Source organism: Triticum dicoccoides, chromosome 6A (genome assembly GCF_002162155.2).
Source record: "Triticum dicoccoides isolate Atlit2015 ecotype Zavitan chromosome 6A, WEW_v2.0, whole genome shotgun sequence".
NCBI lineage: Eukaryota > Viridiplantae > Streptophyta > Magnoliopsida > Poales > Poaceae > Triticum > Triticum dicoccoides.
This window is the reverse complement of record NC_041390.1, coordinates 460,839,022-460,864,828: the sequence shown is the minus strand read 5'-3', so window position 1 is coordinate 460,864,828 and position 25,807 is coordinate 460,839,022. Positions and strand designations below refer to the sequence as shown.

At 47.6% G+C, this 25,807-nt stretch overlaps 2 protein-coding genes across 2 annotated transcripts; both read left to right on the top strand.

The window, feature by feature from the left end:
* The first annotated feature begins 1,346 nt into the window (after positions 1-1,346).
* Positions 1,347-6,943, top strand: LOC119317280 (kinesin-like protein KIN-7C). The gene is made up of 14 exons (XM_037591708.1): positions 1,347-1,630; positions 2,195-2,490; positions 2,854-2,943; positions 3,033-3,133; positions 3,222-3,335; positions 3,425-3,506; positions 3,596-3,663; positions 3,772-3,837; positions 3,916-4,040; positions 4,161-4,488; positions 4,636-4,737; positions 4,823-5,479; positions 5,814-6,109; positions 6,226-6,943. The coding sequence occupies exons 2-14, from the start codon at positions 2,244-2,246 to the stop codon at positions 6,551-6,553; spliced, it is 2,604 nt and encodes an 867-aa protein (XP_037447605.1). The 5' UTR covers positions 1,347-1,630; positions 2,195-2,243; the 3' UTR covers positions 6,554-6,943.
* A 7,907-nt stretch (positions 6,944-14,850) lies between these two features.
* LOC119319337 (RING-H2 finger protein ATL79-like) lies at positions 14,851-15,988 on the top strand. The gene has a single exon (XM_037593827.1). The coding sequence runs from the start codon at positions 15,150-15,152 to the stop codon at positions 15,693-15,695; it is 546 nt and encodes a 181-aa protein (XP_037449724.1). The 5' UTR covers positions 14,851-15,149; the 3' UTR covers positions 15,696-15,988.
* The last annotated feature ends 9,819 nt before the right edge of the window (positions 15,989-25,807 follow it).

Sequence of the window (25,807 nt, the reverse complement as noted above, 5' to 3'; positions counted from 1 at the left end):
GCGAAGGGCCGGTCAGCCGCTTCAATGTCGCGCAGTGATCGAAGTTGGTTCCTCGGGAACGCAGGTCCGCATTGAAGCGGCGGCTGCCGAGTGATCATGTCGATCAGCGCTGCCCCCCTCCCTCCTGTCACATCGCGGTATCAATGCCGGCCTCCGCGTGCTTTGGACCGGCATGAATGCAGCGCGGTAAGTGGCGCGCATCGAAAGGAAAGCGCATGAGGGACGGGTGAGGGGTTTTTTGGTTGGCCAGGGCGATCAGAAGCGGGTGTAGGATCGGTCCGGACTTCCGTAAAGCTTCCCCCACGTTTCTCTCCGGTTTGTGAAAAATCACGTCCGGACCGCGCCGCAGACCGATACATGCCCGTGTTGGATGGCTTCCGCTGTCCGCACAACGCGTTCTGGACTCATGCGGGAGGCTTGTGGGTCACGTTGAAGATGTCCTAAGTGGGGTATAGTAGGATTGAAGAAAATGATGAGCCTTTTTTTGCACCATGAAAATAACTAATTTTCGAACTTATATCTTAACAAATGGATAAGTTGACTCAAGAAAAGTATGCATTGCCGACACGGTTTCCATTTTATTTATCGCGAGAAGAAACTTCCATGAAAATAACAACTAATTTCGTACCAAACTTAACAAACGGATAAAGTTGACCTCAGATATTCCCGTCATAAAAAGAAGATGTCACCATATGATACGTTAGCCGGTTGTCTAGAATAAACCGATCATGTTTATAAAATAACAAGAGGCCAAATTATAGCCGTTGTTGAGATGGTGTCGGCTGAAGCTGGAGCTGCACGTCCTCGACCACACACTAGTGGTCAGCAATTCTCCGATGTTCACCGGCCACCTTCAGAAGCCCAGGCCTTCAGAAGCGGTCCACCGCTCACTACAGTCAGAACGGCCAAGCATTTGAATTTGCTCGCCGCACTGTCCGTCTGCCCCGCGCACGAAATTTCCACGCCGCATTAACTTGCCGAGATAAATACACGGCACGTATCATGGATGTTCCCTTCTTTACTTTACTTCCCCGGCATCCCTTGTCCCGTCCCTCGTACGTATCCGGTTTCTGCGTGCGCTGAGATTTCGGCAAGCATTCCATCCGAGTGATTCATTACTCTTGGATCGGTTTCGCTACCAGTAGCTACTTGTCCGTACAATACGGCGCAATATACGGGCGTACAAAATTTGTGAATACGTGCAGTGAAGAGCACTTAACTGAAACAATATATATAAAAAATAAAGGGCCTGCGCGCAAAAGCGCCCACTAAGCAAGATCATTGAAAACGATCCCTGGGAGAGACGGGACGGGACAGAGGAATCCAAGCAACGGTCTCCTGGGGTTGGCAGAAAGAAAAAGAAAAAAAAGAGAGAAAAGGAAAAAAAGAGCGAGCCACCGTCTCCCACACTCCTGACCCTTCTCTCCCCCCAAATCGATCGTCGTGGGGAGCAGTCGCACGCGGTGAGGCCGGCGCCACTCCCAGACCCCCTCCCCCCCACCCCCCGACTCCAAAACCCCCCACTCCCCTGCGAATCCCCCGCCAGAAATCCCGAGCCATGGCCGCCGCCGCCGTCCGGAGAAACGTCGCTTCCTCGCCCGCCGGAGCCGGCCGTGTTCGCCAAGCCTCGGTATGTTATGAATAACTCACCCGATTTTCCTTTATTATTATGCTATTGCTTGAGCATTACTGGTCACCGGAGGAGAGGAGAGGGGAGGAGAGCTGCTGTTGCGGCTGGTTGGTGGCGACGTCGATGTGAGCCTGCTGGGGGCTACTGTTCCGGTTGTTAGGGAGTGCTTAGGTCAGGCGATTGCTTCGTGCAGATCTGCTAATAACTGCGAATTCCTCGGGAAGGAGGATGGTTGGCGTGACAGGGGCGCCATAGATTTGGCATTATCGGTGGTTCTCCGGTTGTATCCGGCCATCGGACATGCTAACCACTGTCCTGAACCCTGATGATGCGCGTAATTACTGGTAGCCAAGGGTCCACATAGAAATGCTTGCCTTCTCCTCCACCCGCAGCAGCAGCAGCAAGCTCGTCAACAACCTTGCCCGGCACTCAAATCCACTGGGAAAGGACAGATTCGTGCATCCCCTGCCGTGGTGGCTTCTTGTCTGCTTCTTCTTTATTCTTGTACGTATCATATGTGCCTTGCTTCTTGGCTGTGGTCTTATAATGCTGCATTTCTGGCAGATGGTGTAGGGAGAGGTGCTGGAGAGGGGGCAGGTGAGTGGGAGGGCGAATGGGGGCGATTGGAGGCGACGAGTCCGTGCAGTGGGATAAGATGAATGGAGCTGAGGTGGTGAACGGTGGTGGAAGCGGCGCAGGAAGCCTGGATAGGATACAGGTGTTAGTGAGGGTGAGGCCGCTGAGTGACAAGGAGATTGCAAGGGGTGAGCCTGCGGAGTGGGAGTGCATCAATGACACCACCATCATGTTCCGGAGTACCTTCCCGGATCGACCCACGGCTCCAACCGCATACACATTTGGTCAGTGCTCTTTTGATGCTACATCTTTTGTGTTTTTTCATTGCTCTGGTTCTTCAGTATGCTTAATTAGTCTGTAGTACTGTTTTTTGGAAGCATTTTCATAACATCTGATGTACTACAATGGCTCTCAGAAGCAACACTCAAACATCATATTTCCCTACACAATTACATGCATACTTGATGTGTATGTTATTACTGCATAGCGATTATGCCTTTATTTATTGTTGACGTATTGTTTAAATCATTCCAATGTGCGCAATTGCTATGTAAGGATCTCACATGAGTATAGTTGGTAAGAATTATAGTTTGGTTACATTTTCCTAACGTGTGTCTTTGTTAAACATAAATCCCTTGAATTTGCAGACAGGGTATTTCATTCCGAGTGCAGTACGAAAGAAGTCTACCAGGAAGGGGTTAAGGAAGTTGCCCTCTCTGTAGTTGGTGGCATTAACTGTGAGTGCAAACTACACAAAAGCATATGAGTCAAAAATTGTGAAACATAATAGCATTTGAACTAAATCAGAGTGTGTTTTCTCTCTCAGCAAGTGTTTTTGCGTACGGGCAAACAAGTAGTGGGAAGACATTCACTATGACTGGAGTGACAGAATGCACAGTAGCAGATATATACGATTATATTAACAAGGTGATCAACTCCCAGCCAACCATAGCTTCCATGGCCAGGTTTTGGTCTCGATTGTTACAAAGTCCTCAAATCAGTGTTTCCTTTTCAGCATGAGGAAAGAGCATTTGTGTTGAAATTCTCAGCAATTGAAATATACAATGAAGTTGTTAGGGATCTTCTGAGTGCAGAAAATACTCCTCTTAGACTTTGGGATGATGCAGAGGTAATAAGGTGTTCTTTTTCAGCATTGTTAACTTTTGAGTGATGTTATGCTCATGTTTGCTAACCGGTTTAGTGTTGTTTATTCTACAGAAAGGCACCTACGTGGAGAATCTTACGGAGGTTATATTAAGGGATTGGAACCACCTCAAGGGACTTATTTCTGTTTGCGAAGGTTCAATATTGCTTACTAATAGCAGCTTGCATTTTGTCGATCTTATGGTTATTGTATGTTCTCATTTGTGCTTTACGTGATTGTAATAGCTCAAAGGAAAACCGGGGAGACCTTCTTAAATGAAAAAAGCTCCAGATCCCATCAAATACTTAAATTGGTCTGTCCTTAACTTGATTATATTTACGAAATACTTTGATGTATATGTGTTCCATTCATCATAGATGTTTATGTTTGCTGACCGTTTAATTTTCATCTACCAATTCAGACTGTTGAAAGTTCTGCTCGTGAATTCTTAGGAAAGGACAAGTCAACCACCCTTGTGGCTAGTGTGGTAAGAAAGACGCCTCAGTTTGTTAAGTTTATACAATCTGGAGAAAAAGTGTAAGCGGCAATTATTCTTCCCATGCAGAACTTTGTTGATCTGGCAGGAAGTGAGCGTGCATCTCAGGCTATGTCAGCTGGCACAAGGCTGAAAGAAGGTTGCCACATCAATAAAAGTTTGCTTTCCCTTGGCACCGTCATTAGGAAGCTAAGGTTGCAAATTCAGCTCACAGTCTTACTTTGCTTTGATTCTTCACATTATAAGAGTAGTTACTTATGTAGTCATGGGATTGTTAGTTGCTGACATTCCAGTTATATTTTTTCATTATTCAGCATGGGGAGTAATGCACACGTACCGTATAGAGATTCCAAGCTTACACGCATATTACAACCTTCTTTGGGAGGCAATGCAAGAACCGCGATTATTTGTACACTCAGCCCTGCAACAAGTCACATTGAGCAATCAAGGAATACACTGTTTTTCGGGAGTTGTGCAAAGGACGTAGTTACAAATGCTCAGGTTAATGTGGTCATGTCTGATAAAACACTAGTTAAGCATTTGCAAAAGGAAGTTGCTAGACTGGAGAGTGAGTTGCGGCAGCCAGTTTCGAACTCTAGTCTGGAAGCACAGGTGAAGGAAAAGGACAACCAAATCAGAAAGGTACAGTGCCTGGAAAATTCTAGTCTGTTTTCTTTCTTTCCTGAATAATGGAGATTGCTATTGCTTCCCTCTGTATTTCCCTTGGGATACACACAGATAAACTCATTTTTCTTTCTATCCATTCATGATGTTGCATGTCTTCCGCAGATGGAGAAAGAAATAAAAGAACTGAAGTCGCAACGTGATTTGGCTCAGTCCAGGTTGCAGGATTTGCTGCAAGTTGTTGGTGATCGTGACCCAAAGCACCAGGTATTTTTACTTATGTGACTTCTAGTTATTACCTTCTGGCCTTATTACTCCAACACTGATGTATTTGTTTTCTCTGTATGTTTAGGTCTCAGGAAAGCGTTCAATCAGAAGTCCCCCGTCTGTTGGAATGCCCCCAAGCGCTAGCAGAGATGACAGTTCTCAGATCTCTCATGATGATTCAGATCATTACAAGGAAGTGCGATGTATTGAGCCAAATGAAACGAGAGGAAATGAACGTTTGTCTTTGTCAGCTGGTGAAAGTACCAGCCCACGAGCTTCAAATAGGAATTCTAGCATGCGTGGTAATGATTCAACAGCTTCAGTGAATTCAAGGAGTCTTGGTGAAACTCCTATTACCTTGGAGCAACATTTGGAGAACATCAGAAGGCCTTTTATCACTAAAGATCTAGGATCTTCAACACGTAACCCATCAAGTTGTAGAGTAATTGGTAGAAGCAGGAGCTGTAGATCACTAACAGGGTCTACTTTACTTGATGAGATGGAGATGGAGGATTGCACACCAGTAAACAGAAGTTTGGTAATCTTCCCAGGAAGACCTGAAGAGTACCAGAGAAGAGGATCTGCATTAAACTACGATGCAGGGAGTGAGACTCTTTCAAGGGCAGGATCTGAAATTAGCACTTCAAAGGGAGCTAGCAAGACAGGTGATGCAGAATTTACTGGTATAGGTGAATTTGTTGCTGAACTTAAGGAGATGGCTCAGGTTCATTATCAGAAACAGGTAGGTGACAAGGTGCGGGGTTATCTTTTAGGCATGATTGTATGCTCTTACCCCTGCAGCTCATTTATTTTACTTGAAAGAAACTGGGAGTCATAATTATGCTAAGAAATTACTCCCTCCGTAAAGAAATATAAGAGCGTTTAGATGACTAAGATAGGTGATGACAATTTGGAAATGAAATTTTAAGCATAATAGTTATTGACGACTCCTTGAGATCTATCACTAGCAGGCCTGCAGCATAACAGTTTACATACTACCCAGACCTGCTGAAATGTTTTACTTCCATTGCACCAATAACTGAATAATTAATTGGCAATCTTACTCCACGTTGTAGAGTGCAAATGGGAAGAGCATCGGATTAGACCCAATCATGGATGGTTTGCAATCACCTTCGCGATGGCCATTGGAATTCGAGAAGAAACAGCAGGAGATCATTGAGCTTTGGCATGCTTGCAGCATTTCCTTGGTCCACAGGACATACTTTTTCCTGCTGTTCAAAGGAGAATCTGCCGACTCGATTTACATGGAAGTGGAGCTTCGAAGGCTATCGTTCCTCAGAGACACCTACTCCAGGGGAAGCACCCCCAGCAATGTGACCGTAGGCAGCCTCAGCTCTTCCCCCGTCGCGAGGTACGCGGCAATCATCAATGCATCAATTATCTGCATTCCTTTTTTATAACCTAGATAGATAGATGAGAGAAAGGACGAGCACACACCTGACTGAGAACGTCCGATCTATGATGCAGCGCCAAGAAGCTGCAGCGCGAGAGGGAGATGCTGGCGAGGCAGATGCAGAAGCGGCTGTCCGTGGAGGAGAGGAACCACATGTACACCAAATGGAGCGTGTCGCTGGACTCCAAGAAGAGGAAGCTGCAGGTGGCTCGCCGGCTGTGGACAGAGAGCAGGGACCTGGAGCACGTGAGGGAGAGCGCGTCCTTGGTGGCCAAGCTGATCGGGCTCCAGGAGCCCGGGCAGGTCCTGAGGGAGATGTTCGGGCTCAGCTTCGCGCCGCAGCAGCCCCCCGCCCGGCGGTCCTCCAACGGCTGGAGATACGGGATCCCCTCGTTTGGCTGATTGATTGGGCCCCTGACGACAAGAGGCAAGAAGATGACAGGATGATGCGGCTGACCAAAAGATCTTTTTTTTTCTCTGGTGGTTTTGTATCTTGGGGTGTTGCCTGTTCTGATTTTCCATAGGGTATCAGGACACGCGCATGCGGGGGGTTTGATCTTGGTGCATGCCCTTTGCGTGTAGGACGACCGGTTTGGTGCGCGGTTCCTGAGCAGGCGCCGCCGGTCTGATTGCTAACATTATTAACGTATCACTGCGTATCCAGAGACACGCTCTTTTGTTAACGTGTTGTTGCAGTTCCCACGGTTTGCACCCCTCATCTGTCAGAAATGGTTGTTCCGATGTGTATCGAAAGCTTGTAGAAAATCAAACACGTGTCGTCCGTTGCAGCCACCTCAGCGAGCTGACCCTTGTTGGAAGCGTGCTGTTTGATCTGCAAGTGTGCTTTGTATGGTTTTTCTGACAGGGTTTTGTATGTGTTGTGCACGTGTTGTTTCTTCAAGTGTACTGTTTTCTGTTCTTCTCAAGCGGACAGTGGTCTTGTTCTTCAGTCAAACAAAAAAGCACAATGTGATCATTCTCAGCCAAAACCTGAATGCTACTACTATAAACTACTCTCTATGTGAAGAAATATAAGATCGTTTAGATCGCTAATAGATCAGCGCGAGAATTCAAAGTCCAGCCCAGTGATGTGATAGTTCATATACATTCAGTGCCCTTTTTCCCTAAACAAATCTCCCTTTTACATGTCCCAGAACAAGCTCTAATATTAACTTTTGTGTGCAGAAGATGAGCTTGGCTGCGCTCTTAATCCGGGCTGCGCATCGCCAGAGACTTAACGGAAACCTCGGACGACTGAGACCTAGATACATCTTGCAAGAAAACACTAAATTAGTACCGCGTGAGCCTAGACGGCCTTTTCCTGATTTCTGGCCTAAAGCTGGTTGTAATGGGGAGTATCATATACTAGTATCATGCATATGATACTAATCTATGATACTACATCCCTAATGTATAGTATTATATGTTGGTATCATAGAGGACTACATTTATTGTCATACATGATACAAAGTAGCACATCATTTAATATGATACGATATCATGATATGATACTCAAACCTCTCTTTCTTCATTTAATTCTATGCCACCTCATCAAAATTGCTTAGGTGGCATGCATGATACTACCTACTCCCTCCATTCCAAAATATAGTGCGCCCGCACTTTCCGAGGTCCAACTTTGACCATAAATTTAACCAATGAGACCAACTACGGTGGGAGAAAAAATTATATAAATAAAAACTTCTTTCGAATACGAATTCACTGATATAATTTTTGCTCCCGTCGCAATTGGTTTTGGTAGTTAAATTTACGGTCAAAGTTGAAGCACGTGGATAGAGAAAGCACTACATGGTGGAATGAAGGGAGTATGATACTCCCGTTACGGGCAGCCTAAGAAAGGACGACGCCCTTCCTAAAAGAAAGAAAAAGAAAAAGAAAGGACGGCGCCCATACTTTGGCGTGCAGAAAGCAGGTCTTGGGAGTCCAACTCTGTCTGCATTTCACACACAGTCAGCGGTTAGCAGAGATGGGAAGCGAGCTCGCTCTGCAGCAGTATTACACAGAGAGACCGTCGGACCTCGCCTGGCCTCTTGCCGGAGAGCGTCGACGGCAAAGGAGAGACCGAGGAAGGCGGGGAGGAGCAGGCGCGGGTTTTGCCGCTCCTCGTTGCCCCGCTCCGGTAGCCGGTGAGCTCACTTTCTTAGTCATCAATCTCTAATACTCGATGATGATCGCTTCTTTTCGAACATTGCTGTACGGACGACAAAATCAGACAACTCATGAACAACAGTGATAATCTGGCCGCACACATGCATGCCCACAGCGGTGCAACAGCCGTTGAATTTGTTGTCGTCCACACATCGTCCATGTTTTGTTGTTCATAGAGCAGTTTCGCTTCTTTTCTATGGGCAACGCTGCTACACACACGACAGATATTGAACGATCACCGAACGATGCTACACATCAAACCGTTCATGCGTTAGAGCAAACGTAGCTAGCACCGTTCATTCTCGCGTCGTGTGGAGTTCAGCCGGGCAGTGTCGTCCGTGTAGTAGTTTCGTTCTGTGGTTGCAGCCAAGTTGTTTCTTGCATGTGCCCCGACCCATGAGAACGCGGGTAATAATGTGTTCATGCTTTCGCGGGCGTCCAAAGTTAAAGCTCCACATTACAGTCCTCCCTCCGGATTGTCATAAGACCGCGGGTAATAAATAGTGTGTTCTGCGTCACTAGGTCGGTAGAACATTCTTGACTAGTCACGGACCTGGGCCCTGACTGGGGCTAGAGGACTTGCCGCGATCACCCAATTTGAGCCGCCTTAGGTGCGTTTATGCTCTGTTTTCCGAGCTGAGCATTCCGGTCTCTCCCTAACCCTAGTTGCTAACTCTTCCGTTGGTGTCGGAGTTTGTAATTGGGCCCCTGTAACTCTCACTTTCTACCTATCAATGGAATGATACGCAACTTGCGTATTCGTGAAAAAAATAAATAGTGTGTTCATGCTCACAGGTCACGAATCTCTTCGCTGTGGACGGGACGAGCGGCGCTGGCGGGAGCTTCGGGCTGGATGGTCGGTCATGAGATGGAGATCCTCCGTCTCGACGTGCCTGCATTGCAGTCCGACGGTCATAGCTCTCAGGTCAACCCAACGGACGACCCTATTTGATCTGGTCGTGTCCGTTTGAATCGAAACATACATAGATCATAGCCACACGCATGACCATAACTGTAAAGAGCGTTCGTTCAGTGTCTAGGTGGACCTAAATCCGGCGCAAATTAGGACCTGATTTGCGTCCAGACGAATGCTAGCCGCACCCATGCGTTGTGTCATCGTTTGCTTTGGGCCCGCCTGTCGACCGTCCAACTGTTCCCACCGGCTTCATTAGATCCACACGCCCGACGGGGCTTGCAAGTCAGTCGTCCGTCCTTTTTAATGAAAGCCGTGGACCGGCCAGTCCACACACTTTTACTTTTTTCGCTATCTGCCTCCTCGAGCCCCGACATCCAAACCAAACCTCCGACCACCGCTCTAACACCTCCCGTTGCCCGCCTTCTACCATGGGAATGTGGAAATGGATCCCGGGAAGAAGTGGGAGCACGACCACGAGGCAGGCCCATCGTTCATGCGGAGCGTTGCCGCCCACTCCACCTCGCCGCCCGCCTTCACCATCTCCTTGCCGGCGGCCCCGCCTCACGTGCGGCCTTGTGTGAAGGTCAACATATGCCAATGCTGCTGGGAGACGGGCACACCGCTGCCATTGAGCGACGTCCATCTTCCGAACAACTGATACCTGAGCCCAGATCTGGTGCCACTGCCGCCAACCCCACTGAGCGGTCACGCCCACGTGTTGGAGATCAATCACTGTCGCATTCCCCTTCCATCAGAAGATGGACGTCGCGATTCCCCGATCTAGGACACGGTTCCGGGACGAGCATGATCTAATGTGGCAAACCTATTTTGTTGGTCGTGCTCCGAGCCAGCCGCGCGCGTGCTCTAAGCCCACCCCCGCCACGCGCACTCCCACACCCTCCCCCTCATCGTCCCTGCCATCATCACCTCCCACCATGTCCGTTGAGGAGGAGGAGGTGGCGAGGAGGGTGCTCGACGACTCTGTCCGGGAGCACGACCGCGCCCAGTGGGAGGGCCTCGACGAGATGTTGGCCCCGTCGACCGCTGGCAATGTCACCATCCTCGAGCTGCGGGTCAAGGAGGAGGTGATGGAGGAAGTGAAGGAGGAGGTGATGGAGGAAGTGAAGGAGGAGGTGCCGGAGGAGCCTCCCGCTGCGGCCTGGAACCCGGCCTTGGTGGGGCAATCGCGATGGTGAACGGACATGATGCCCTGCACAACAGAGTATGTATCTGTGTCGCCTTGTGGTGGGCGCGGACACATGGTCATCGTCCCCGCCAGGGCCAGAAGTAGTGCAGGCACCTCCCACCCCACAACCATCGCAGGGGCCGCCAGCCCACCTATGACAACCACCGCCCTATGTTGACCTCACCATGGGTGACGAGGACGAGGACGAGAATGAGGACGACGGCCATGGCGGCGACGACCATCTAGTTTTTATTTTTATTTTTATTTTAAGTTTAGTTTGAATGTGCGGTTGTGGGACTTTGTAGAGGTTTAAGTTTTAATGTAATATATATCATTTTAAATTATTTGTAATGTCTTTGTTGTCAAAATTTTAAAATCTAAATACGGACAGAATATTGAGATGCGGCAGCAGGGTGACCGCACCGACGGCCGGACCAAAACCGGACACAGTCTTCTGTTTACTCACGTATAAACAGACATAAACCGGACAAAAACAACCGTCCGATTTGCGCCCACGTTGGAGTTAATCTCAAGTGACGACGTCGTGCGTCGATTTTCATTGCGTGCTGGCTGCTCTGCATGCACCCGACTCTGCGGGTACGAACACGGCTGCAGGCTTGCAGTCAGTTAAAATAGGTGATGACGTACTTTTATATCACTTTCTGGTACATTTAAAGACTTTTTTCTGCACAGTCAAAGGCAACGACATGTAAACTACACAATGCTGGAGCTGTGACCAAATATTTTTTGCAAGACATCTACAATCAGGTTGGGCTAACTCGGTTCCCTATGTATGGGCTCTCGGGGATATACAAAGCCAATGGAAAGGGACAGAGTGAAAAATACGCGGACTTTGTGCGGGATTTTGGGCGCTACACGGTGCTGGCCGAAACTCCCACAAATCTTCACTAGTTTTGAATCCGGTTTGAGGGAATTCGGACAAACGAAGACAACGCTGTTTGAGGCCCCACATTGCATGGCAAGAAAATGTCCGAACATGATGGTCCAGACATTTGCGGACGCTGTAGGCCACGACGTTGGAGATGTCCTCATCACGCTTAGAGCAGCTTCAACGCGCCGATTCAAGCGGACGGCGTTTTTGTCCGTTTGAATCGGCCGTCTGCCCGACGTCCGTCCTGTTTTTAATTGGGATGACAGTGCACGTAACGCGTCGACCCATATGTGCCGGTGTGACCGGCTGGCTACCGTTTTCAACAAATAGCTCATTTTTTATAATGTTTCACACATAACTTCTGCATTCAAACATATAGTCTAGAATCAAATAAGTAACATAGTTTCAACAAAAAAATAGCATAGTTTTACAAGCCGAATAAAAGTAAAAATGTCTCATATAGTTTTGCAAGCCGAATAAAAAAGATACAACTAATGGTTGCCAACATGAGCCCGCATATGCTCAAACAAATCATTTTGCAGTTGCATGTGAGTTTCCCAATCACGCATGTCATGATGAAATTTGGTGAATTGTTCAAACGTTGCTGCTCCTTCATGTTGAGACACAATATTCTCACCTTGAAACTGAAACTCTTGATCGTACAGACGTTCTGGGCGCTCATCTTCTATGATTATATTGTGCATGATCACACAAGCAGTCATCACCTTCCATAGTTTCTGCGTGCTCCAAGTATTAACAGGATACCGGACGATGCCCCATCGAGATTGCAAAACATCAAAGGCACGCTCAACGTCCTTTCTAGCACTCGCTTACTCTTGGGAAAATCTTTTTCTCTTCTCTCCGACAGGTTTGGGGATTGTCTTCACAATAGTGGTCTACTGAGAATAGATACTGTCATCCAGGTAGTATCATTTGTGTAGTTGTGGCCGATGATAATAAAGTTCACTGGTGGGTTGTTGCCTTCGGTAAGCCTAGCAAACACCGGCGAGCGCTGAAGCACGTTGATTTCATTGTGTGATTCGGCCATGCCAAAGAAAAAGTTTCAGATCCAGAGATCTTAAGACGCCACGGCCTCAAGTATGACAGTGCAAGCCCTGACATGGCCCTTATACTGTCCTTGCCAAGCTGAAGGGCAGTTCTTCCACTCCTAGTGCATGCAGTCTATGCCGCCAAGCATCCCTGGGAAGCCACTGCTGGCATTCATCGCCAACAAACGGGCTGTATCTTCACGAGTCGGCTCTCTCAAGTACTCAGGGCCAAATACAACAATAACAGCCTTGCAGAACTTATACATACGTACTCGTCAATGAGATCACCGGGCATGTAGACTCGCTCATACGGACGTACTCGTCAATGAGATCACCGGGCATGTAGACTCGCTCATACGGACGTACTCGTCAATGAGATCACCGGACACTTCGTATGCAAGCATTCGGATGGTGGCAGTGCATTTTTTATAAGAGGAGAAACCAATCTTTCCAATAGTATCCTCTTTGCACTCAAAATAGTCATCATAGCCGCCCAACCCTCTCTAATACGGTTGAAAAGATGTCTACTCATACGGAAAGGGCGGCGGAATTTCTGATATTTGAACAACGGATTTGTTGTGTCAAAGTATTCCTTTCAAAAAAGGAAGTGCCCGCTCTCTCGGTTGCGGTTCAACGCCGGAAGGTGGCCCGGAATGGAACCACAAAACGCGGGCGCTGACTATTGAGGTGGTGATGGACCAACACGGCAACCAAGATCTCCTCCTCCTCATTGGACGAGGAATCATCGGAGTCGCAAAGGAAATTGTGAAAAAAAACCTTGTAGACGGAGTCCATTTTGTACCTTGGCAAACTGTCGAACAATTTGCGGGCATCGACGAAGGAGACGGCCGGCGAAGGGAGTCGCGCCGCCCTCGGACCAGCTAGCTGCCCTGGTGGCGTCTGACGAGCGTGCTGGTGAGGATCTGGACGAGGCAGCTTCTTGGTCACGGTCGTGGTTGTGTTGAGGAAGCGGGGGTGGGAAGCTTTCGGTTCCCAGGCGGCAAGACGGCTGTGGCGGGCGACGTGAGAGGTGGCGGCGTTGTAGAGGGGGATGTTGTGGCGCCGGCAGCTGGCAGAACCACCGATGAAATGGGCGGTGTGGGCGGCGGCGGCGACGACGAAGGAGACTGGCGAGGGCTTGTTGGAATGGGAGAGGATGACCAGCGGGCCAGGGGAAGGAGAATGCGAGCGCACGTGTCCGTCTCGTGTCCGCGTCGACGTAAATCCGGCTAAAAAATGAGCCGGGAATTGATCGCCTGCGGACGAAAAGCGGACGCGTGTCCGTTTAGGTCGATGTGTTGGTTCGACTTTTGTGTCCGTGCCGATCCAAACAGACACCCGCGGACGAAATGGATCGCCCCGTTAAAATTGCTTTTATGTGGCAAACTTTATGAACAACCATAAAACAAGTGAAAATGTCCTAATGTGATACGTGAAAATTACTGGAGTATACGTAATAAACATGACAATGGTGTCCGATTTTGGCCCAGGGAGGGAGAAATCCTAGAGGTTAAAACAAATTACTGCTGTACCTTAAGTAGAGTAAAACATCAAATACACTCACCTCACACAGAGGATTGAACACTGAGCTTTGCGGCTCTTGGAGATTGCGCCAAGAGGACGCCTGCTCGTCTTTTTGATACGCTCGATGAGGTGACGAGGGGCCAGAAACTTTAAAAGCCAGCATTAACCTTCTTGGTACTGCCAGGGGAAGAGCATTGACCAGAGTTAAGTAAGTAACGCCATCCATCAGTTGGTCTAGGAAGTAGGGCATGGTACTACTCTACTCATAGTCCTAGGACTTTTTGAAAAAGACTCTCAAGGAGGTGCTTCTAAGGACTTTTAGCAAAAAGTCCTAAAAAAGTCCCACCCTGTTTGGTTTGGTAGGGACTTTTTTTAGTCCCTACACTAAAAAGTCCCTGGAAACAAACACCCCCTGAATCTGAATTATGAGGCTGCCCGCAACGGGAGTATCATAGATATAGCATCATACATATCAACTAATCAATTTTGGTGAGGTGGCATAAAAGTAAATGAAGAAAGAGAGACTTAAGTATCATATCATACTGTATCATATTAAATGATGTGCTACTTTGTGTCATGCGTGACAATAAATGTAGTCCTCTATGATACCAATATATGATACTCCCTCTGTTTTTATTTAGTCTGCATATTAGGTTTGACTGAAGTCAAACTTTGCAAAATTTGACCAAGTTTATAAAAAAATATATAAACATTTGCCATAACAAATCTATATGATGTGAAAGTACCTTTAATAATAAATCTATTGGTATTAATTTTTTTATTGTATATATTAATATTTTTATTTATAAACTTAGTCAAAACTTATAAAGCTTGACTTTGACCAAAGCTAATATGCAGACTAAATAAAAACGGAGAGAGTACTATGCATTAGAGATGTAGTATCATACACTAGTATCATATGCATGATACTAGTATATGATACTCCCTATTACCACCAGCCTGATGGAACATGCATTCAGAGTCCGTTTTCTAAACAAGCGAGCCTGCGTGAGATGAGGTATGGCGCAAGGCATCTTCGTGCACGCATGCCTGATCATGCATGGTCACTCAAGCCTACCACTCCACTCTCACTCTGAGTAGCGGCCCGTCAGCTCCGAGGAAAGAAAAGAAAGAAACCATACAAAAAGCCAAGGCCATTGCCAAACCCAGACAACGACGCCTCCTTGCAGGCTCGCCCTCCTTCACTCATTCACTGTCGACTCCCGCTCCAAGCCGTCGACAGCACTCTCCAGAGATCGAGAGCCATGGCACGCCGGACCAACCACACCGCCTCGCCCCCCATGAACGCCACGTCTCCGCCTCCGCCGAGGCCGCTGCCCCACGCCACGGGCGACGCCTGGGGCCCCTACTCCAGCTCCCGGGCATTCTTCTCCAACGTGGCCACCATCCTCATCATCCTCGCCTGCGTCTCCCTCCTCGCCTTCTCCCTCCACGCCGCCGCTCGCTTCCTCCTCCGCCGCCTCGCCCGCCGCCGCGCCGCGCGCGCGCGCGCGCGGGCGCGGGCGCAGGCGCAGGGGCAGCCACAGCCGCCGAAGCCTCCGTCCGACGCCGCGGCCGCCGAATTCTCTGTGGAGGCCGGGGCAGGGGCGGGCGTCCAGTTGGCCGGCGGGTGGGGCGACGCGGAGTGCGCCATCTGCCTGTCGGAGCTGGCGGACGGCGAGCGCGTCCGCGTGCTCCCGGCGTGCGGCCACGGCTTCCACGGGGCCTGCGTGGACGGGTGGCTCGCGGCGCGCGCGTCCTGCCCCACCTGCCGCGCGCCGTCCCGGCTGTCGCGGGCCGGAGAGCCCTAGCCAGACCAGGACGCTGTCACCTCCGGCGCTGGGTCGGTCATGGATCCATCGTCACTCTGTCTGTACCGCCGACAAGAAGCGACATCAAGTGCGTCGCGGTGGGGGAGCTTGCCGGAGCTCAGCTCTGTCGTCGCGTGATTTGTAATCGAGTGCCGCTTGTACTACTCTTTGAGGGCGTCTGACAATGCAAATCGATTGCGGCCATCAGCTCGGATCGTAATTCGCAATCATCCCTCTTGCGTTCTCATCTCATGTCAAACTTGCATTGCATCATTCGATTCATCCGTCGGATTCTTGCGCATCCGTTGATGAATTCCAGTGCCGTCGGCTGTAGGCCTGCATTTTTTGGCGTCCGGGCAGAGCAGGCTCGTCGTCAGTGACAAACTGAAAAGGCAGCTCGGCTCTGGGTCGACGGATTCCTTCCGGCGCTAGAGTGGATACGAGACAAGAAGAGAAAAGCGGTAAAGCAGAGGAAGACGGAGTGATAGAGTGGTGTAGGCTCCGTAGGGCGCTGCTGCGAGAATATTACTACTAGCTGTGGGGCTGCTTTGCGAGCATTGTGTAGAGGTTTGGTTAGGTTTCGGCGCGGCAGGTGGCATCGGCGTTCGGCGGGTGGTCACGGTGGAGCCGGGTCGGTCTGATTGGGGTGCGTTGGGCGTCGCAGTCGTCCCGTTGGGAGCAGCGCCATTGCAGTATTTGGCGCCAAGCACCAGGGCTCTCAACCTCTCCTCCGCCGACAGGACAATGTTTTTGGTATTCGCTGCCGCAAAGGCTGACCAAGCTAGCATAGCAAGTAGTACTCTCTCCGTTTCAGTGCTTCAAGCGGGAGAGGTGCTAAGCATGCCACATAAATAAAAAAATGACATGACACAACAATTAAGGAGAGAGAGCATTTTGATGATCTTAGGAAGAACCAATGCCAAGCACGTGTAGCTAGGTAAACCATTTAGGCCTCCTTTGGTTTGGAGAAATTTTATAGGAATTTTAGATGATAGGATTCTTATAGGATTTTTTTGTTTAGAGCCCTTTGGTTCATAGAAATAGATTTCTATTCCTACATAAGATTGGTTCCTATCCTTCACATTTCATAGGAAAATAAAAATGAGCATAGACTCAATGGAAAAATTTCTTTGCTGTCAACCAAATGACATCTTGTTTCCTATTCCTACTCATAGAATTTGAGATACATGCCATCTCATTTCTTACAAAATTCTATTCCTATGATAATCCTATCCTATGAACCAAAAGAGGCCTTAGGCATTTTTTGATTCATAGGATAGGAATTTTATAGGAATAGAAAAATCATAGGAAGTGAGATGACATGCATGTCAATTCCTATAAAGAAAGATATGCCATTTGATGCATAGGATAGGATTTTCTCCATTGAGTCTAGGCTAATGTTCTTTCCCCTCCAAATGTGAATGATTGATTCCTATCCTACATAGGAATAGGAATCCATTCCTACAAACCAAAAGGCTTCGGCCTCCTTTGGTTTGGAGGAATCTTGTAGGATTTCTAAAGGATAGGATTTTTATAGGAAAAATTCCTATGAAGCCCTTTGGTTTGTAGAAATGAATTCCTATTCATATGTAGGATATGAATCAATCCTTCACATTTCAAAGGAAAAAAATATTAGCCTAGACTCAATGGAAAAAAATCCTATCCTGTGAATCAAGTGACATCTCTTTCCCTATAGGAAGTGAGATGCATACCATCTCACTTCCTATGATTTTCCTATTCCTATGATATTCCTACTCTATGAATCAAAGGATGCCTTCAAAGGAATATTTCCTTTGCAAATTGTATCCTATAGAATTCCTATAAAAACCCCACAAACCAAAGGAGGCCTTAAATGAAACAACTTGATTACTGGATGAAAGACTTTAGGTGCTAACTCATTAAATAAAGTGTGCTTAGCAACAATAAGTTAAACACCTATGCATTGGGAAGTTGAGTTGCTAAGATATTTAATGCACTTAGCACCTCATCTAATGTTGTTGCCACGCTGCCCTCGCCCTCGCTCTCTATGTGACGCCGTGGCTCGAACCAACGAGAAAGGGAGATGGACAGAGGTTTTTGCCCGGAGCACGAATTCCGCCCCGCCGCACGAACGGCGTATTCTTTCTTCCCTGAGCACGTACTCAGTCTCCCGGCTACATGGCTTACAACACAGCTCCCCCAGTACAACACACACACGAGGCCAGGCCTTTTGTAGTCCCCAGCAGCGCAACGCCTTTGTTTTCCATGCGCACGACGCGGCCAACTTCACCTGTGGCTGCTAACTACCGTGCATGGCTAGCCCACTAACCAACTGACTCCTTGCATGTAGGCTGCTAAATCACATCCAGCCAACAACCTATCCAGGAGTCTATCCTACCGGTCATGCACTCACCTAGCTAGCTAACTCACACCACCACGCCACACATGCACGCACACACACATGGACATGGCTTGCTGCTAATATTCACGCCCCAAGCCATGACCTTGCACATGTCAGGCTCGTTGTCAACGTCGCGCCATGGCCGTCGCACCGCGCCGCTGTGGCCTCCGTCGTGCAGCACCCCATGTCCCGCGCTCCTAGGCTCGTGTACACGACGCGCACGCACGCAGTCGCCACGGCCCGAGTCCAGCGCCTCGATGCGGTCAGTTCTCCGCTGCCTTCGTCACGCCACCGTGCCGGCGTGCCCTTCACGCGCACTCCTCATGTCCCCGCGCTCCCGGCCCGCGCTCCCGCCGCGCACGTACGCGATCTGTGCAACCAGGTCCAGCGCCTCGACGCGGTCCACTCCCGCGGTCCCGACGCGTCCAGTGCGCACCCATAACACGCACCGGTCGCGCCCGACTCGCCGCCGCGCTTATTGCCCTGCACCGCTGTGCCGTCAACCGCAGCACAACACCTCCACGGTCGTCGCGCCGAGCCACCGCGGCCTCTGCACCACCACACAGGTCCTCCGCGACCTCCTCATCTCCGTGACCGCCGCTACTCGTAGCGCGCATGGCATCACGCCACATCGCCGCGGACTCGCTGCACGTTGCCGACGCCACGCGCTCGCTGCGCGCACGGCATCACGCCACACCGCCGTGGACTCGCCACGCGTTGCCGACGCCACGCGCTCGCCGCGTGCCGTTGCCAAGACCTTCATATCCGCCGCGCACCGCGCGCGCCGCGGACGCCGCCGCGCGCCACGGCCGCCCCTCGAACCTTGTGGCTCTGTATACCAATTGTTGTTGCCGCGCTGCCCTTGCCCTCGCTCTCTATGTGACGCCGTGGCTCGAACCAACGAGAAAGGGAGATGGACAGAGGTTTTTGCCCGGAGCACGAACTCCGCCCCGCCGCACGAACGGCGTATTCTTTCTTCCCTGAGCACGTACTCAGTCTCCCGGCTACATGGCTTACAACACAGCTCCCCCGGTACAACACACACTCGAGGCCAGGCCTTTTGTAGTTCCCAGCAGCGCAACGCCCAAGTTTTCCATGCGCACGACGCAGCCAGCTTCACCTGTGGCTGCTAACTACCGTGCATGGCTAGCCCACTAACCAACTGACTCCTTGCATGTAGGCTGCTAAATCACATCCAGCCAACAACCTATCCAGAAGTCTATCCTACTGGTCATGCACTCACCTAGCTAGCTAACTCACACCACCACGCCACGCATGCACACACACACATGGACATGGCTTGCTGCTAACATCTAATCACCTTTACATTGGAGGAGGTCTAAAATATAATGCGTCCTCGATTCCTGCGCTTCAACATATATTTAACCAATGATACCGATTACGGCGGGAGCAAAAGTTATACCAGTGAATTCGTATTCAAAAGAAGTTTTTCAATTATATATTTTTTCTCCCGCCACAGTCGGTCTCGTTGGTTAAATTTATGGTCAAAGTTAAACCTCGGGAAGCGCGGGCGCACTATATTTTGAAACGGAGGGTCAAACTATGTCTATAAAATAGTATACTTTCAATTTTGTTAGAGGGTCAAACTAACTCAAAGTTTGACCGAGTTTGTGGAAAATATGCCAATGCTTGTGAAACCAAATAGATATATGACGAAAATATATTTTATCATGCATCTAATGCTACTAATTTGATGGCACAAATGTTGATCTATTACTGTGTAAATACGGTCTAACATAAAAAAGTTTGACTTTCCAACAAAATTGAAAGTACACTCTTTTAAGGAGGAGTGAATATGATAGATTAGTTGCTTCATTTTATATACAAGACCACAAACATAAATTACATGTATCAATATAAAATTTAATAACTGCTTTACAAGCTAGCCTTTTCTCTTGTTTACCGAGTTAATTAATAGATGCATGCAAATTCGATAAAATTGAGTGGATATGAGAAAGGAAGTGGTTGAATGTGTCATTATCATCCAATGCAAGCATGCTACTAGTTATACCATGGGTTGCTAGTATGAGGCAACATCATCATTTTTTGACTTGTTTACTGTTTGTGGCTTTGTACGTATGCAAAATGTATTGTGGTCTTATATACAAAAATGGAGGGAGTACTACCTTCATAGTGCATACTATCCTACTTCAGGTTTATAAGGCTTATCTCAAAACTTTCATTTTCTTGTTTTATAAGTCTCATTTTTATTGCTTCACATCACACATTCAAATATCGAGGTGCATTAAATCATTGCATGCAAGGATTAAAAGAAAACTCACCAATGCATGTAGAAGTTCTTAGTTATTTATTAGTCATGCATGCATGCATTGTCATTAATGCATTGGTAAACACAATTGTTTGATGAAAACGAGCGTATTAATTGAGTACTTTTGCAAACTATCAAAATCATTCCACCACTCATCATCTATCTTGGTTAGTGAGATTTTTGAGTTGAGCCATATAAGGCTGGTCGTAATGGTGAGTATCATATACCACTAGTGCAGAACCGGGTAATAGCACCGGTTCGTAAGGTCCTTTAGTGTCGGTTCTGCAACCGGCACTAAAGTGTGGGCACTAAAGGCCCCCCCTTTAGTACCGGTTCGACACGAACCGCTACTAAAGGCCCACCACGTGGCGTGAGCTCGCGTCGTGGTATGGGGGACCTTTAGTACCGGTTGGTGTTACCAACCGGTACTAAAGGTTTTTTTTAGAAATTCTTTTTTTTGAAAATTTTGAAAAAATGATTTTTTTTTAATTTTTGATTTTCTGAATTATTTGATGATTTAGTCTATAATCACCCCTCTTAACTGGTCAAAGTGTGGATCACTCATTCCAATCGTCTAACTTCCCGACCGGTCACCCATCCTCTTACTCCCCCACCCCGAGCACGCTTAACTTCGTTTTCGTGACAAATGTAAGTTGTCAATCCTATTGACCCTCAGCAGTTTAGCTTGAGCATTAGGTCACACGTTTCATCGTTTGAGTTTGAAACTATTATTCTAAAAAACAGTAATTATTTAGTAACACTGATATTTCTTGAATAAGTTTGACCACAGTTTGACCATAGTTTGACCAGATTTGACCAAAATTCAAAAAATTGAAATAATTATTTATTAACACTAATATTCTTGACTAATTATGTAGTAACATTAATACTTCTTGAATAAGTAGTTTGACCATAGTTTGACCAGATTTAACCAAAACTAAAAAAACTAAAATTTGGGCATATCTTTTTTTCCTTTTGGAACTTGAGGATTCTAAAAAAATTTCAAACAAGTCGTAGGCCATCAAAATCGGATGCGGATTTTCGTGCTGAATTTTTTGATATATTATATGTTTTTTTCCGACATCGTATGCAAAAGTTATAGCCGTTTTTACATTTTCCCTACACTTTTTGCAAAACATGTCCAAATTTAAGTTTTCAAATTTTCGTAACTAGTAGATGTAGTAATATAACTACCTCTCAAAGGATTTTATTTTTTGAAGTTTTTATCATTTTCTTTTGATTTTTTCAAAACTGAAATGGCGATACACGGGGGTGGGGGGGGGTGGGGGTGGTGGTAGAGTTTGGAAATTGCCTTATAGTCCCGGTCTGTGTCTCCAACCGGGAGTGTAGGTCAGACCCCTTTAGTCCCGATTCATGGCACGAACCGGTACTAAAGGTTAGCCCTTTAGTACCGGTTTGTGCCACGAACCGGTACTAAAGGTGATCGTGGGGCCCCGGCCTGACGCCAGCCTGCCACCACCCCTTTAGTACCGGTTCGTGCCACGAACCGGTACTAAAGGTTCAACACGAACCAGCATTAATGCATAGCCATTCGAACCGGCATTAATGGTACCATTAGTACCGGATCGAAATCAAACCGGGACTAATGTGTCTCACATTAGGTCCTTTTTCTACTAGTGTACTAGTATCATGCATATGATACTAGTGTATGATACTACACCTGTAATGCATAGTATCATAAGTTAGTATCCTAGGTTGCCTTATTAATTGACATGCATGACACAAAGTAGTATAATATGTAATATGATACGGTATCATGATATAATACCACACCCTCTCTTTAGTCATTTAATTGTGTGACATATCATCCAAAAAGTCTAGTTGGCATGCATGATACCACTTATGATACTCCCATTCCGACCAACCTAAACCGGAAAGGAGAGAGTGTTATCTTAGATTAGTATCATAGATGATCTTATTTATTACTCCCTCCATTCCTAAATATAAGTCTTTTTAGACATTTCAACAAGTGACTACATACGGAGCAAAATGAGTGAATCCATACTCTAAAATGTGTCCACATACATCTGTATGTTGTAGTCCATTTGAAAGTCTAAAAAGACTTATATTTAGGAACGGAGGGACTACATTCATGACACATAGTACTCCCTCCACCCATATGATACGGTATCTACCTATGTTATTCCATCTCTCACTTCTTTAATTGTCTGCATATCATCGTGTTTGTTAGTCTCGAGTGCATGATACTCCCTCCATCCATATATATAGGGCCTAATACATTTTTTGAGATAACCTTTGACTCTTGATAAAATTAATAATATATAAGATGTATAATGTGAAAACTATATCATTGGAATCTCCTTTCACGTACGAATTTGATAGTATGATTTATGTAACCTGCATGTCATATATTATGGTCAAAGTTAGCTGTGAAAAACGTGAAATTGCATAGGAGCACACGGCGACGATGCCCTCTATAATCCTGCGCATCCAGTCACATTGGAATCCGAACCGACTATAATAGATGCATTGTATTCTCTATTTTGCAGAATTGCATTATGTTTTACACTATGCGGTATAGAAGAAGTGGAGTCCACGCGTTTTGTACCCTCGTCAGATAGTTCCTGTTCAAGTGGGGTTGATCCGGCCTCTACCACCAACTCTCAACCACCCGCTACAATTAAATGCACACGCTCACCGATCTTCCTCCCCAACGACACCATGTTGTTTATGGGAACGGTCATCTTCCTCCGACCGCCTGTTCATAAAACCGGCCATCTTCTTCACCACAACATATCTCCCCCAAGTTGTTTGATTCTCAGCTCAGCTGTTCCTCAGCTACTCTCTATTTCCTTCTTACATGGTTCTAATTGGCATGTCAAGCTCCCCTTGTTATTTCCAACTCATGGCCAATTTGGGGCGACAGTGGCAAATTATTATATAATTGACCCATACAATTATTATCTAAATGTCTTGGAACAGCTACTCCATACACGACATTTCTACCACGGTAAAAAACAAAATCCGACCTACAGCTAAGACCTACATACACTGTTCTAGCATTTGCCCATGAAGGAGACATGTTCAAGTCTCCGACCCAGTCAATGTATATAAATGTTTGCTGACTTTTGCTGTCCAATTTAGTATGCTACCCCACCACACTACACAAATATACCATTAAGTGTCAACTATATTAAATGTCAAAGGACATGTACACACTGCTAAACTATACAACTTGGTCGTGTGTTCACGCTTAAAAAATCAGTTCGGCTAAAGTGACGCGAATCCCCAGGGGCCAGACGATAGGCCGTGATTTCGGAGGGCATCGTCGTTGTGTGCTCCTAATCCACCTCCGTGAAAAACGCACCTATATAGATGGATAGAGGGAGTACCGGCTAAGATACCACCACTATGGCCAGCCTTACTGCTCTCTCCTTCACTTCCCTGATTAAGATTCGAGGGCAGCTCCAACACCGCCGACTCTCAAAATAAACATAATATTTGGTCATCTAGGGTGCATTTGGTTACATGCATCTTTTTAGGCACTTTGCATACTTGTCCCAGTCGGGCTTGATAGGGAAAATGCATGCAAAAGTAACATATGCGTATTGATTGGTTGTCTGCACCCCCTCTAGCCTGCATGTGCCGAAAGAAAAGGCAACCTGTTTGGTTGCGGACTTGTTTCGAGGGAAACACAAGTACGGTTGTTTGGTTGCATATAGGACAATTGTTTGGTAACCCTCCTCGGTGTTGTGGTGAGGTTACCAGAGGTACACATAGATAGCTAACAACAAAAGTAGAGCAAGGAGAACAAATAGAGGCACACATAAAAGTATTAACCACACATTAGAACAAGTTCAACATTAGGATAAGTTTTAAACCAAACCGCACCACATAATAGTCTTAAAACTTCACAAGCAATAGGCAATGGGCAACATGAGCTCTCTAGGCGGTCACGGCGAAGGAGTCATGGTACTTCTTGCACTTGGTGACCACCTCCACGCCATTATCGTTGAAGACGATCACCTTTCAGGGTGTCAGGAGTTAGCAACTTGAAGGTCACCATGTTCCTGATCCTGATCTGGTGAACAACGGTGAAGGGGGCACAACCCTGATCAAGAGTGACCGTGTCATCGATCACCCTGACCGTGACCCTCCATGCGCAGCTGGTGTTCGTCTTGAGCCTGAACTCCATAGGGACGACGGGGAAGTTCTTTGTGAAGTCCAAAGGCAAAGGAAGACTCCCTAGTTTCGGAGTAAGGATCACCTTGCATAAGTGGGTTGGTCCTGCCTCCTCATGGTAGTGCCCATAGTTCGTTCACTTGCCGCCGGGGATCCTGCACCACCACGTCATCCTCCAACGGCGGCACGACCTCCTTGCCCTTGTCCAATGGCGGCACGACCTCCTTACCCTTGTCCAATGGCAGAATACCCGCCGTGTTGATATGCATTATGAACAACTAGAAGTTCAAAGATCAACATTCATTCCTATCGGTCTATCGCTCCTATATTTACCCACCCTACTTACCCATCACCGCACTCAAACCCTCTCTGTCTCTCCTCTTCCACCTCTCCATCGCCATGAACTCCAACCCCAACCCCTTCCCCTGGGGCATTGGATGGAAGGCTTTCTTCCTCGAGTGCTCACTCAGTGATCACACGAATTTGAGAACACCATGGAAGTGTGCTCGAACTTTAGCAGCATCGAAGACATGCACAAGGAGATCGACGTTGTGGTAAAGAAGGCTACGACGGAGGAGCTGAAGACACTGATTCCTGGCCTAGTGAAGGGCCCAATGTCAGTGGACATTCTATGATGGGCCATGAATCAGGCAGACTCCAGCGACGCTGGACAAAGGGTAAGATGTGCCAAGTACAGGAATAACAGCAGGGCTCCTCAAGACCAGTGTGCTGTAGCGTTATGGACTAGGATGTTGGTGTCGCTGGGGGTATGACCACAACGCGGTGTAGATGGTGGCACTACAAAAAAGACACGCCCGTGACATTTTGGGCCGAACGAAAAAATTTTCTGTCATACATATGACACTTCTATGACGATAATTGTGACAAAACCTGGTATCATCATAGATGTGGTGGGCTCCTACTTCTATGACAAAAAATCATGACAGAAAATGGGCTTTTCGTCCTGGGCGGGCCGGAGACGCAGCTGCATGACATTCTTTGGGCTGTCCATGATGGAAAAAACCATGGTAGAAGCGAGGGGAGGAAAATTTCGGGGAGTTCCCGGTTACGGTGGGAGGTCGGGGGCCGAGCGATGCGCATTTCTCTCGTACACGTACGCGCGTGTGTGCGAGGTGTTGGCTCTAACTGAACCTGAGCGAGGCGTTGGGCTCTAACTGAACCCGAGCGATTGCACTGCAGGCTACGCATTACTGAACCCGAGCGATCGATCGATGGCTGTTAACTGAACCCGATCGAGCGGTTCCTTGGCTACTGCCG